This window comes from Mauremys reevesii, linkage group 3, assembly GCF_016161935.1.
Source record: "Mauremys reevesii isolate NIE-2019 linkage group 3, ASM1616193v1, whole genome shotgun sequence".
Classification (NCBI taxonomy): domain Eukaryota; kingdom Metazoa; phylum Chordata; order Testudines; family Geoemydidae; genus Mauremys; species Mauremys reevesii.
In genome coordinates, this window is record NC_052625.1 from 130,015,555 (window position 1) to 130,030,855 (window position 15,301).

At 39.0% G+C, this 15,301-nt stretch overlaps 1 protein-coding gene across 11 annotated transcripts in view; it reads right to left on the reverse strand.

Annotated features, from left to right (window-relative positions):
- PRDM1 (PR/SET domain 1) overlaps nucleotides 1-15,301 on the reverse strand; it is a 123,943-nt gene that overhangs the window by 17,670 nt on the left and 90,972 nt on the right. For 9 of the 11 annotated variants that reach the window (XM_039532884.1, XM_039532883.1, XM_039532888.1 and 6 more), the window contains 2 exons: nucleotides 9,960-10,208; nucleotides 2,609-2,728 (listed from right to left, as the gene is read on the reverse strand). In XM_039532884.1, coding sequence (XP_039388818.1) covers nucleotides 2,609-2,728; nucleotides 9,960-10,142 — 303 coding nt within the window. In that variant the 5' untranslated portion in view covers nucleotides 10,143-10,208. Of the gene's footprint in view, nucleotides 1-2,608; nucleotides 2,729-9,959; nucleotides 10,209-10,499; nucleotides 10,560-11,803; nucleotides 11,974-15,301 lie in introns of those variants that run through there. The other 2 variants (XM_039532886.1, XM_039532892.1) reach the window with 2 other exon arrangements.

Consider the following 15,301-nt stretch of genomic DNA (forward strand, 5'->3'; position numbering starts at 1 on the left):
CTACCACGTAAACTTATAGGCACCCAAATTCCTCATGTGCCTGACTTTCTGCTGGCAATGTCTTATGGCACCTAAGTTCCTGCTGCTGTAAAATTGCTTAAAGCCTGATACTGCTGAGCTGCTTGGCACCCTACCTCATGCCTAAGTCAAAAACCAGGCACTTCCCCATCTGTGGGGCCAGATAGGCATTTTCAGATCAGCAGCCAGCAGTGACCAGATGGGGAAGTTTTGTGGCTGGCTGGAGTGCGGATGTCCTAGAATGCCCAATAGTTTGGTGGTTAGAGTACTTACCTGGGATGTGGGAGACCTGTTTTCAAATTCTCATGCTGCCCAATTTGAGCAGAGACATGACTCCAGGTCTCCCATATTCCAGGTGTGTACCCTGACCACCAGACTGTTGGCTCTTCTGGAGTAAGGGGTGCTCAATCTCTCTCCTCTTGGAGCTGTTCCACTTGGTATAAAATAATTAAATATTCAGTTCAGAAAGAGAGCAAAATTTACTCCATAGGCCTTTTTCAAGTCCCTGCTCCAAACCAGGCACAGCAGGTATCTGCAAACAGGCCCATGGCCCAGGTGAGTGCTCTAACTACTGGACTATTGGCTATAATGAAATGGGGGGGGGGGTGTTACTGTCTCTATCTCTATTCTTTTCGTGAGAAAGGTCTTACCTGGCTTAGGTGTCCAACTCCAGAAGAAGCCTGAGTGGAGATAGACACCTAAAAATACCTTCCCTCTCCTCAGCATTTCCTATGGGCTAGTTTAGGCAACTCCTCATTCAACTTGTTTGCATCTGTGAAACCACTGTTTTAGCATCTAACTCTTCCCATGGATTGCACAAGGAGCCTGGCCACCTAACTCAGGGTTGAGAGGATTCCACTGGGCAGCAGGACATCTAAAAGTTAGCTGTTGCAACACTTAGCATTGCTACACCTAAGTCCCTTTTGGGACCTAGACTCTGGAAATTAAGTACAAGATCTTGGTCTCACAAGTGTAAAAACACTCCTGCACCTTGTGTAAATGTTCATGTTAATTATTATCCATGTGCCAATGAGTAAAATTGTGTGGGAGAAAGCATAAGAAAACCCAAAATAGGGTAATTACTTAACTTATTTTTTCCTAAGAGGCCTCAAAAAGAGCTATAGAAAAGATCACTAAGGCTATGTCTACATGTAGAGTATCTACCATGCATGCCCCTCAGTACAGGTATAAACAGCAATGTAGTTGACAAGGCACTGCTTAGGTGAGTAAAGACACACCAGAACATGAGGATATGTACCATGCATGCCTCCCTACTTGCCCAAGTCATGCCTCCCATGTCTACACTGCCTTCTCCCAGATAGAGTCGTACACTGTCGCATGTAGCTACGCAACCACAGTGTGGAGGTAGCCCACTTTCTACTGAAGTGTGTAGCTACACATAGCATGTACACCACTGCCGGTGTAGACAAGGCCTAAAAGTCAAGTTATACTTTTATGCACACATAGTGAAGCAGTAGTCTTTCTATATAAAGAATGAATGCAAGTGCCAGGACAATTAGAGCAAACCTGAGGCCTACTATGAAGCCATTTGATTAAGCTCCCAGTGGCAAGGCTCAGATACAGAGTAAAAAGCTCTTCCCACTAACCCACATTTACATCAAAACCTGTGACAGACCGGCTTAGAGATCTGAGGGCAACAAGTTCAGTTCCAAAGAAGGGGATGGAGCAGAATGGATGATGTATACAGAATTGGTAAAGTATTTGTGGAGGAAGTTGGGGAGATTAGTTCACTGAGGTTTCCCAATTAACAGAAGGAAGGAAGGAAGGGATGAATGGAAGGGCTGGCGGGAGATAAATGGAGGGGGGGAAGGGAAGGAGACTATCCTTATTCCCCCAGCGTGCCTAAGTTATCAACACAGAGTGCTCAGTTAGCACACAGAGACTCCTACTCCATACCAAGCTGCACTACCTTATGAGCAGTAAACATCACATTAACATTTTTGCCTGCCATTAGTGGGGTACATGGACATGATGAGGCAGCCAGTTTGGCAACATTTTCTCAACTGGTCCTAGAAATGTCTGTTAATTTAAAATACACATATTGAAGAGATAAACATTGTTTTACAATAGTTGAATTTGAAACATGCTTAAAAAGTTATGCTGGAATTATTAAAATCTGAATAAAAAATTAAATAAATTATATAATACGTCCCACTCACTCTCAAGTATGTATTAGCTAGAAATCAAGAATACATGACATTTTTAGTCTTAAAGAATGACTTATTACTATTTCCTTGTGTAGAAATGCAAATCAACCTACCCTGGCAGCAAGCTGCAGAGCTAATTCTTTATATGATCAAGCACTGATGTGTTGCAGAAGACAGAGCCAAGAGCTGTCGTGCATTTCCCTCACTCTCCACCCACACCGTCCTCGTTTCCAAGGGGGCCAGAGGTTTACTCAGCTTGGTTCACCACTGTTCACTCAGAATTCTGTTCATATATGGCAGAGTAAAGAAGTTGCCCCCTGCACTCACACAGGTCTGAAACAGGAAGTGACCCAGCTTTTCAGCTGTACTCATTTAGTGATCTGATTACTGCATCAACATGGAGCTGTTTTTTTCCTGCTTACCCGCCAAAAGTATTTTCTGTTTGCATTCTTGGGAACTGTATCGTTGGTATAGATCTCTCCTACCAGGGGTCCAAAACGTGTTCCTTTTGGGATGTACTCTTTACTTACAACTCCAGTAACCTGCAAGCAGAAGAGCAAATGATCAGCCCATCTTCAAAAGAAAACAAAAAAGTCACTCCTGTTCTTACTAAAAACCCCAAGCCCAATATATTTTTGATGAGAGGCCAGCAAAGCAGAAATAAACTAACAGCCACATTGACATCTGATATGAAAAACTCTGTTAACTTACAGTTTCTTGCTGAAAAATATGGAGGCCAGTAGTGAATAGAGCTTCAGGTGCATAAATAATGAAAAACTGCCTTATGGAAATGTGTTTGCATTTGTAAGCAGAAACAGAAAGAATCACTGAAAGCAATTTCTTCTCTTAAAACAAGAGGGTTAGGTGTTTCAGAGTTAAGAAAAGATCAGCAAGTTAAAGAATTCTAACCTACTGATACAAATACCACTTCCAACCACTTACAGATGTAGCTTTTCTTATAAAAGGTGAATGTCAAAATTTTAGTCTCAGAAACCAGTAATATTCAATAGTAAGCACTTCAGTGTGCTGAAGCCACCCCTCTTGTAGTTTTCTAGTAAATAGCAGTCTCTATTTCTAGATAAAAATTAACCCCTTGTATTGCTCTGGTACCTTGCTGAATGGCAGGGAGGACACGGACAGGGAAGGCCATCCAAAACCTACAACTCTTCCGTTACCATACAGTGAAAATCAACAATCAATATGAACTGACTTTGGGAAAGTGTACTCACAGATTACTGTCTTTAAAAGAGACAGCGGTTCCTGTAATATGTGTTACGTGGGTCTGGTCAAGGAAGTGTAGGTTTTTGGTGAAAATGCTCTGCTGTACCAAGTTTAAGACACATATACTAGCTGTTCAGCTTCCTCCTTGACAGTAATTATACTAAAAAAGTCACTGACCACAAATCAGGAAGCAATTCATCATTATTCAGAAGAACGTGCCTTTGAGTAACCCTTTACAACACACTGCTGAGTTCTTGGTTTTGTCCTTCCCTGTTCTCCACCAGTCCTCTGAATTTTTGTGCATTTAAACAATGTGTTATAAGCAGAATAAATTTGTAAACCAAAAATCAGGACTTTACAAGACTGCTTAAAAAGCAGGGAGGGGAAATAAACAAGCTGTTGGTTTGGTAACCTTACTGAATTTTCATAGTAAAGCCAATTAAACATATTCCTCTCATACACCTTACTGGGTAATAATTCTCATTATGCCAGCTGAACTCATGAAACCATAGAACTACAGCAGAGCCTTGCTGATGGGCTTCCAATTATTAGTGCCAATTTTTGGTTCCTGAATTCTGCAAATTCACAAATAAACAAACACAGTTAGCCAAATAAATTAAGGATTATCACCATTATGTACTTTGTTCATATGGGTAAGCATGTAGGTTTACTTGAAGCACTTCATACTGCTCTAACAAATATTCTGCATTGTACGTGGTTTTTTGTAAAAATAACTATGCCTTGTAACATGAAACCCAACCACAGTTTCTGCTGTTAAATCTTTGCTGAAAAGTGTGTGTGTGAGAGAGAGAGAGTGTATTAAGTGAAATGAGATTAGTTAGGTTCTCTTGTACATTGTCTATGGATAAATATTCCAAAGACAGCTCATTTGATTTCTTGACTGGAAATGCAGACAAATAATTAACTCTTAGCAAAGTTTTATGTGAAATGGTAAACAGAAATGAACAAGAAATACTGAGGAATCAAGCATATAGTCCATTGGGAAGAGGATTGGTGATTATGTGGTAGATGATAATGCTGTCTTGCAAGTGTTTTGCATGTGTTTTAGTGTGCGCGTGCACACACACACACACACAGATCTGTGCATCTGGACTGGAGAGAGAGAGAAAAAGGGACTTCCAGAAATTTTCCTACACCTACCACAAGTTGAAACATGTTCAGTGGCCCAGTTTTATTTTTATCCTTGTACATTTCTCGTAGAGAGCTGAAAAAGGCAGATGTTCTTTCTCATCTTCCCCATCTACCTTCATTTACATCCATCTGCCCTTTCTAGAAAAGTTCATAGTAGTGTAACTGTAAAGTATATTTTAGCTCTTTCACAGTTTTAAAATGTCTTGGTCTTAATTAAAATATCTAATGAAATTCTCAGAATGTCTAGAAATCACTACTGCTTGAACTAGTCAACTTGAAACATTTACTATATTGGCTTCTCTGACACAGCAGATGCTTTTTTTTTTATATGTACTATACACAACATTTGATTCTTTCCCAATATATAAAGCATTAATATGGTTTATCATCCAATATTAATGGAAGACATTTTAGCATCATATTTTAGAAGTGTGTGCGCACACGTGTGTGTCTGAACACACTTTTTTGTTTTTTTAACTATTTTTTGCCACCTTTGGTTTCTGATCAGAGTGTATAGTATAAATTATGTCTCTAAAGGCTCAACTGTTATGAACAAGTAGCATTAAACTCAAAATCACAAGCCAGCAGAGGAACATTGATGACACTAAGACAACTCTGGGTTCTAGATCTCATGCCAGACAGGAGGCTGGTCCTGTGCCATAATCAAGATCAAAGAGACTCTTGCCATGCCATATAGTGTAGTGGGATTTAGTTACTGTACTTTGTTGTTTGTTAGTAATCAAGGTTGCCAAGGACTGTAAACAAATCAGAAAAAATGCTACAGATCAAAAGCAGAAAGGAAGTTGGGCCTAAGTTGCCAAAAATCAGACACAGAACAAACATTTCAAACTTCTGTCCACAAGGTGTCCTTCAGCACACTCCTTGTGAACTGTGAGGATACTGTCTGAAGCTATCACATCATGTGGATGAACATGAGTCTGATAATGAGCTCTCCTCTCACAAGTAAGCTACAACTAAAAATGTTAAGGATTTAAAAAAAAAATCTTTGGATCTAAAATTTAAAACTTTGCGACAAAACAAAAATCTGTCTTCAAAATTTTTTTTGAAATATGTTTCTCTCTTTTAAAGCTATAGCCACTTCAAATCTCTTAATACTGCCACAAACACTTATCTTTAATTCCATTATCAGAAAAACAATATTTCTACAATAAAAACCAGTTTCTCATGTTAGACTTGTGATTTGAAATATCTTCTATGTGATATATATAAGCCATGCTCCTTCAGTGAGTTAAAGTGAATTAAGACACTTTCACCCCACTTAGTGTGTGATAGGATGAACACAATGCTTGCCGTGCTAAGCTAACCAGGTGCCAGCATTTAGAAGAACAGACAGCTGCCTCCTTGCAAACAACAAGCTGCAGAATCTTCAATGGTCCTGTCCGATATTGTCTGCAAGGAAAGCACTGCTGTGTTTTGATTGGTGCATTATATGTAGATGTTAAAGAATTGCTTTTTATACTCTGCTTGAACTCAAGTTTGTTCAAAAGGCGATTTAAATGACAGTGTTCACCTAACCCAGGAAGGAAACACCATTGGAACTGACCAGGGTCCTAATGAATTACTGCTGGGGCAGGCTGCTGTATGCCTTCTATAAACACATCCGTGAGAAGTTGAAAAGCGTCAACACTTTCATGCTTCATCTACCCCCACAGAAGCCATTCCACGAGATACTTTATGGGCAGCACCGACCTCTCTGCCATTTCAGCATATCCATCTTTGTCAATGGACTGGGTCACAGAGCACATCCTGACAAGTCATGGCTCCCAGACAAAAACCAGTATTCCTTAGATTCTCATTTTGATATTTAAAAAAAAATTGAGGAGCATTTACACTCCTTTGTTTGGGGTGGAGGCAGTGAGGAAACCAATAACATATTGGTTGTGAGAAAAGGGGATGCCCTTAAATAAATCTAATAAATTGTATGCTTTTTTCACCCGTGATTCAATGTATTACAGCATATTTTCATAATAATTGTAAATGTAAATCTGGAATGGTGGTTCACTTAGCATTTTGTTTTGAAACATACAAACACTTTTATGAAATTGACTGGAAGAAAACTGCAGCTGAACCAAGACCTGCAGCTTGCGATTTATTTTTTAAAAGTGGTAAAGTGAGAGGAAATGCTTTGCGATTATATCGTCCTTAATTATCTAAGATAGAACTAAAACACAGCGTCAGTGAATTATCTGTAAAAGGGCAAGTGCATGAGGTTAGCGAGGTGTACATTTAAAGCAGTTTATAATAGACTTGGTCAAAACAGCTCGGAATCCAGTACTAATCCCCTTTGAAGAGTAGCCTTATTATAGAAGGTACTGCAGAAGGAGCTTATGCCACAGGTAATGGAATCAGTGAACTCCTCATAATTTATCTTTTTCCAGATTCAGTAAAAACAACAGGATAAATTGTGTGTTGATGGTCCCAAACGTCTAACTGATATTTTATACTAAGAAGTGTGTGTGGGGGGGTGTTAATAAGATTGAGGTAGAAGGAAATTTCCTGAAAAACTGTTTTAAAAATTGTTATCTTAAAAAAGATTAGTTACATGTAATATTGGAAAATACACCTCTACCTCGATATAACGCAACCCAATATAACATGAATTCAGATATAACGCGGTAAAGCAGAGCTCCGCGGGGGGAGGGGAGCTGCACACTCCAGCAGATCAAAGCAAGTTCGATATAACGCGGTTTCACCTATAATGCAGTAAGATTTTTTGGCTCCCGAGGACAGCATTATATTGGGGTAGAGGTGTATATCAGTTTATTTTTCATACATTTTTCATTAATTGCTAAAATGGAGAAAAGAGCTAGCTGCCACATAAAAATATACAGCTGTCTTCATGTAAATCTAAACTCCAAATGTTAAGAGCAGAAGCATTTTATTTAAAAAAGATACTGATGTATATCGTGAGTTCATAGTGAAAAATGTGTCCTTCAAAAAAAAAAACACATAAAAAAAATCCCTGGGCAAGGTCCAAGAATAAACAAAAGTATGATGTGTCATGGAATCTCTTGCCATTTCAATAAAGTCTTTAAGGAGGAATTACTGAATTAGCAGAGCTACGAGATGCATGAAAAGGAAAAATAACCCACAAAAAACAACCTCCTCACCCCCAAATAAACTAACCAACTAACCAAACAAACAAACAAAAAACCCCCACTCAAGTCTGCACATACAACACCGTAGTATTCCTAGTCCATTAGGACACAGGTTAAAAAAATACAGATCTAACCATGAGAGCTTTAATATTTCATAAACCATGTACTGTATGTTTTTGTCAATAAAATTTGCTCAGTGCTCACATCTTTCCTCAAGATAAAGGTGCAATCATTTTCCAAAGTTAACAGTGAAGACAACTCAGTTGCAAAATCCATAGGTCCATGTTCACATGCACGCACACACAGAGCCCAATTCTTACCTCCACCGTTTGCAAATCCGGCATAACTATTAGAGTCATTAGAGTTAGCCCGGGTGCCTCATCAGTGTAAGATCAGATTCAAGCTCCCTTTATCTTCCCTTCTCCCTCCCCCATAAGGGTCTGATCCTTCAAACACTTATGCCCAAAAAACAGGTTACTAAAATTGAGGGCAAAAGAGCAAAACAAAACCTTAAAATCAGTCAGAAAAAGAAATGTTTAGAGCCAATTAATAAAGATACTGTGATGAAAGTGACCAATACGATCTGCAACTATTTTACTATGTTGACAAGTGACTAGTGGATCACAAGCCTATAAATGGAGTACTATAGCTTTAATAGATGGGGATCATCAGATTGGCTCATTCAGAGCTGCGGAATAAAATCAGAGGAATCAAAAGTTCCTTTTGTTTCTTACTCTATGTGCTGCTCAACACAAGCCAAGTACAATGGGGAACTTTGATAAACAAAAAAAGGATGTTCTGTATTCAGACCCCCTCTAGTAAAAGGATCCCAACTGGACATATTTTATAAGAAAGAATTGGGAAAACTTTTCAACAAATTAAAAAAAAGTTACAAATCAGAACGATCCCAAACTGCATATTCATGTCAGCAACCCAGAATGAATATGGAAATATGTTAATCACAGAGTTACAGCTTCATCTCCCAAACCACAAAAATATTTAACTAAAAAACCCACAAACAAGGAGCAATTTTTGTTTTTTGCTTTTCTGGTTTTTTAAGCTTCCTTTTCCCCTTCAGATTTCTAGAGGATAACCTTTCTCCCCCCACCTTGATGTTTAGCCTTAACCTGTTGCCAAACCACTATGCATTCTAGCCTGCCCTGTAGGGCCGAATTCTGCTGCATCGGTTTATTTCAGTTGAGGATCTGGCCCTATTTCTATAAACAGGATTAAACAAGCGAATGCATCTTCATGGTACTTATTTTGGGAGGACACGTTTGATAGTTAGACAATAATGAATTTACACCCCTTTTTAGCTCTGTGGTCAGTATATTTAGCCATAGTAGTAACACAGGTAATAGCTGCTCCACCACAAATCGCAGGACAAGTTGAAATTAAGGGTTGTTCCTAGGATTATTACCCTGTTGAACATCACACCTAGCTATAATAGCTAGTGTATATGGAGTAAACACACGACCAATTGCTCATCCAGGCTCATTTTTTTCCAGCCCTTCTGAAACAACAACAACAAAGAATGTACCCGCTCCAGAGATAAGGATACTTGCATGTCTAGCTACAAGTAAAGCTATTGCCCCAGATAAACAATAGTTAATTCAAGGCATGCAGACACAGGATAGTATTATGTGAATCTTGCAATAGTTTTACCATCACTTCATTAATAGGTAGGCCAGCGTTTTGAGAATTTAGGAAGTTGCAAATAAAGCAAGTTCATTAGAAGAATAAAGTATCAGAGGGGTAGCCGTGTTAGTCTGAATCTGTAAAAAGTGACAAAGAGTCCTGTGGCTGTTAGTCTATAAGGTGCCACAGGACTCTGTCACTTTTTAAAAGAATAAAGCAATTTCATAAAAAGAAGAGAAAAATGATTAAACATTTCCAGGAATTATATATTTTTTCCTTTTCAAAGCTATTGTACAACTGAGGCACTTTAATCTCTAGGCCAGAGGCAATGGATGGACTGGCCAACAGCAGTCTAGAAACTGGCACACAGGATGACCCACACTTTAAACATGCTTATGTAGTTGCCTGAAGATTTAACTGTTTGCTAATTGGTACAGAACCAATTTTAGGAATGTGTGACTTAGCCATGGAAGTGATGGATTATTTGTTTACAGTTCCTTAAAGAATTATAAGGATTTGTCTAAAATGCCAGTGGCATTTTTTTAAGGTGGTTAGAGTGTGGAAGCGTAATGAACTGGTCACTTTCCAAAGCACTGTGATTTGGCTGTCAGGCTCCAACCTTCCCCAGCAGACTGCTGCTTACCTCTTTGCAGTTCAATGTATATTTGAAAGTCAAGTTCCTTGGCAAGGACGCCTCTGCCTGAGTTATGGTGCTTCCATCATCGCTGGGATCCCAGGGGTGATCATTTACAATGTATGTGCACTTCTCTTCAAAATCAGCCTCTGTCCACAAAGTCATGTCAGCATCCTCCATGTCCATTTTCATTGCCCACTCTGTCCCTTTCACCAGCGTTTGGGAACTCACAATGTCCAAGCTACACTGTGCGGCAGCCTGGAAAAGAAGAAAAAAATATTTTAATCCTCATTGTCCTTCAGTTTCTGTGGTTTCCTTTGAGACAGTGTGACTAATACAGCAGTCTGTGGCACTTTAAAAGCGTATGCAGTACAGTTGGTACAGTTGAGTAATAGCCAAAAAAAAAAAGCAGCATAAAACTATGTTGCCTTTACTGAAACAAATGTCTTAAAATGCCAGCCTTGGTAATAATAATAATTAATAATAATTAATAATAATAAGGGAACCAAAAGAATGAGGGGAAATCCCTAAGATCAGCATCTGCATTACCTTTCTCAGATCCTTTTCTTAACACCTCACAGCAGAAATTCTGCAAGGCCAATACTGTACCCAAGAATATCTGGGGTCATGGCCGCGAGACCACTCAGTGCCTGTGGAAAAGCTGCCTCAGAAAAAGTGTCACAAACAAGGAGAGGAAGAGGAAGGAGCTGCTGTCTGCGTCTGAGCGAAGCTAAAAATGGAAAGCGCATGTTGGAAGAGCGGAACCCACCCTAGCCTTTTCCAAATGGAGAAGCCTGAACTTTCCCACCGGCTTCCAACACACAAACAACTCTCAAAACAACCTGGCTCCCTTCTGACGTCCTCTTATCCTTTGGCATGGAAGGCTGAAAAAGCCGACATCCTGCCAACAGTGTTGCAGCAACAGCTTTTCACAACTCACTGGAACACATTCACTTGGACCAATAAATAAATAAAAATAAATTTAAAAAAATCCTTATGTTTCTTTGTCTTGATGACATCTCACAGAATTATATGCGTAAGGCACTAGATGGAGTCCTTGTGAGAAAACTCGATCAAATCCTCGACTGCCTATTTCTATTTAGGACAGACACAATATCAAATTGTCAGATAGGTATTACAACATCATCTTTCTGCAAGATAAGTAGAACTAAAGAATGCAGTCGCTGTTTAAACTGGTAGTTGTAAATGGTTTTCAAATCCAGGATCAAAAACTCAAATTTTCCCTTTAAAAATAATCAACTATTATGGAATTTCCTCCCTTCACTCTACCTCCTTCCCCCAACACAAAATTAAAAAAATAGATTACAAGATAAAAAGAAACATTTTGAGGGGAAAGGACAGAGAACTTATCCCTGTCAATCTCTGACTCCTAGTTAAAATAAAACATCCAGTAACCACACCAAGACTTTCTTTCTGGATAATGTAGATTCATTTAAAAAAATGTTCTTTACAAAGTTTACCCCATTTATGCTGCATCACAATATTTAATTTTGACATATTTTTACAATAATGCCTCCCACTAGCTTTATAGAGTGCAAGAAACTGGTTCTTTAAGTTTTGGTCTAATTTATAGCCAAATCGAATCATCAGCTAAATATTTACTGACTGTGAATATCAAGATGAAAATAAAGACTAATATCGAAACTCCAGTGAACTGACAGTTACATCTAGAAGTGAAAGGGTTAATATCTAGGTCTTCCAAATCAATGCAGAAAAAGTTAACAAGAAATGTTTGCTATTTATTCTAAGTGTTTAGATTAATATATTGATTAACACAGCACTAAAAAGGTCAATAATAGATCCAGGGGGAAAAAAGGAATCAAGTTCCTTACCAAGGTAGAGTCCACAAATGTTTCCAAAGAGAAGCTCCACGTTTAAGATAAGTCTCGCTCATATCTACCGAGTAAACATTTCTTCTTCCTTCCACTGGGTATGTTAGAGGAAGACTCACTCACACCTAGAGAGTTAACTCCTTTTGCTGGTGCCTCTCTCTCTTCTTCTGTCAGACAGGTGCTGCTGCACTTACTGCTTTTGCCTCTCAGAAACACTGGAGGGCTGAGTGTTACAATACTTTCAGTCTCTGTGTTAACTAGGCAGCCTGTTCCTTTCCCCTCCCTGTTTCAGATTTCCTATCCACTCATTTGATTTACTCACAGTCAGGGCTGCCAAAAGCAGGGGGTGGGGCTATACCTGTGTAACTCATATGGACATTAGCCAAGGGGAATTTTTTTTTCTTTCTGACAACATTTCACAGAGTTTTTCCTCTTACTGCATATGGATATTAGCATTCCGTTGGAGCCAGCCTTACTTCCACATGAAGCACACATATGACTTTAGTATTATTATGGCTCTCTCATCTAGTTTCTACTAGAAATTTACCCCACTATTTTGAACTGTGAGGTCTGAAGGACACAGCTAATTTTCCCATCTAGATTAATTAAAGAGGTGCCATTAAACTAGCAATTAAAAAAAAAAGTCCTTTCCAGGTTAGAGAATATAAAAATATCATTTAAAGCTTCCAACAAATAAATCTAAACAACTGTGGTATTTTACTTGATACAATTCAGGAGTCTCACAATTTAAATTATTTCTTACAAAACATGAGGGCTACAAGTTAATTCTACATTTAAATCTCTTTACACTGATATTTAGTAAGGAAGTTGGAAAAATACATAAATTTTAAAAAAGAAAGATAGCCGCTTCCTCCATTCTAAGTAATAAATTGGGAAGCTTATTAAATAGCTACAAAACAAAACATAGTAAAAAAAAATTCATGCACCAAATTTTAAGTACAATATGTAAAAGAAAAATTCAGCCCTAAGTATTCAAGTGGAGTGTGCTGCTAGTGGAAGGAGGATTGGTATAGTAATTAGTGGGCCCTGAGCCCTTGTCAATTTTTTCCTTCTCTCCAAGTCAGTGTGTGACTGAAGGAAGGACATCCTGTGATGATGGCATACAATGTCCTGTTTGTTTATTATTAAGAGCATTCCTGCTTCTCATTACAAAACAACCAGATGCCTTACTTCCTTCAAGTGGTCCTGTCTCTTCAGTGAGGAATCCTCCAGATTGGAGAAACAATGATGCACAATTCCATTTATAGTCAGCCACCCTATTACAAACACCAGTTGGCTCACTGAAGGGCAAGTCTCCTACTTTTCCTTCTTGCCTCATATCTGCAGACATGTTTATAATTTCTTTCCTCTTACTAAGGATGCAGCATGTTTTACTTCCCCCGCCCCCCACAAACACATATTTATATGTTTAGGCCTATGCGGATGTTTCATATTTCTTTTCAGAAAAATACTATTTTGTGAAAACTCACGTGTGTACACACCTCCCTCTAACCGTCACCCCACCCCCCCAGTTCTGCTGATAAAAAGAAGGGTGGAAAGGATTATTTGCCTCTCTAGGTTTTGCAATGCTCAGAATAGTATATCTGTGTAAAGACCTTCCGCATGTTCTAATGCAGAAGAACTCATGCCACTGGATGTAAGTAGGGCAACTGCTGTGAGCGAGTGTCCTGACTTAACTGCTACCAGTGTGTAATTCCACAAGAGAAGTGGCAAGGGCACTGGTGCTGATGGGTATAAATGTAATTGGATATATAGGGTATAACCAAGGCACATCCAAAATGAGGTCTAGGAAAGCTCTGAAATGGGAAGAGGAGAAATCCGGCCTACTTGATTGGGTTAATTAACTGATGCTGAGTCACACCACATAGAGCAGAAAAACAATGTAGTCATACTGAAGTGGTTCTTTGCACACGCACACACACGCACACAAAATAGTCTCACTCTGAGATGCAGATGTTTCAGTGTTTTCACTTCCTTATCAGCATAAAAAAAAACCCTGTGTGTGCTAAGGTAACCCACACACAATTCAAGGGCTGATCAACTTAAAGTAAAAGAAAACTAGGGACAGGTAAGTCTGCCTCAAGGAAATGAGGTTACTTTTTCAGTGAGGAAGAGGAAGAAGAGAGATTGAATCAAATCAAATATTTATTTGGATGACAGGAGGATGCCACCAATCCAAATCAGTTTTAATCCACCTTCAGAGATGATGGAGCAGGCTGGAATTTATGGAGCATACGCACTTCAAATAGTTTTGTGGCACTGAGCAAAGCAACCCTGAAATTAGCTCCAGGTGTTTTAGCAAAACTAAGAAAGGCCTGAGAGCAGAACTACAGTGGTTTAGGAGATGGGATTTCACTTTCATGTAGGTCTTGTTCTAATGATTGGGAATAAAACTAAATGCGCTTCTCATGTTAAGGAAAACAGAGATGGACATAAAGACGAACAGTAAAGATTTTGTATTAAAGTAACAAGCATGAGGAAACTTTACCATGAAAAAAAAAATAGACATTGACCTTCTGACCTTCCTCCCTACAGAGACACATAAAAAGACATCTTACTCGACTGGCAGTTTGCTGCTTTTGTATAGAAATCGTTCATAGCAGTAGCTGCTGCTATTGTCTGGAATTTGCAATCTCAAAATGTTCATTTCAAAAAGAACATTTTTAGTCATATTTTCATTTTTTCCCCTCTCGCTCATAGAAAACCTCAATTACCTTATTAATCAGCATTTCTCAGGCAGATCTCTCTTGCAGCAGCTCTCAGCCTGGCAACAAATCATGAATGGCCCTAACAGCTCTGATCTCAGAAATCCCCATCCATTTCCTTTGATGCTATCACCACTTCAGCTCAACAACAAACTGATGCTACTCAGCTTCAGCTGCTGCGTTATTTTCTCTATGTCTGTGAGATTGTGTAAGTATAGAGGAAAGAAGGAGGGAGGGAGAGTGAGTCTAAGAAGCTGGCTCCAGTGGAATAAACTTCTTTAGAAAGTTGAAGGGGAGATAAAAATGCACACAAGAGATTAAAGCACAGTCATTTTCACATCTTCCCCTTCCTTACCAAAACAAGGTCAGGGGCAGATTGACCACATCAATAGTAATAACCAGACCCAACCCCATTTCCCACTTCCTGTATGTAGACATCTTCACACCGGTAAACATTTGGGGACCAACTGTGGTCATTACTCTGAAGAAAATAACTGGGGTCTTTGGACCACTACACATTTCTTGTAAGTTGCTTTAGAAGTAAGGCCCAAAGAAGGATTTTTTTCCATATCCAAGTTGCTGTTCCTCTTAGTTTTCCCACTCAGTTTTACCTGCATTTTTGAAAACCTGACCAGAAGCTGATACAAAGGAAAGAGAAGTGGTCACCATGCAGTGAAATTTGCAGTTGTTAAAATTAAAACCTGGTACTCTCACTGCATACTATCCTGACCTTGCAGAAGCACACTTATAGGCTTAAAATATGATCTAAAAG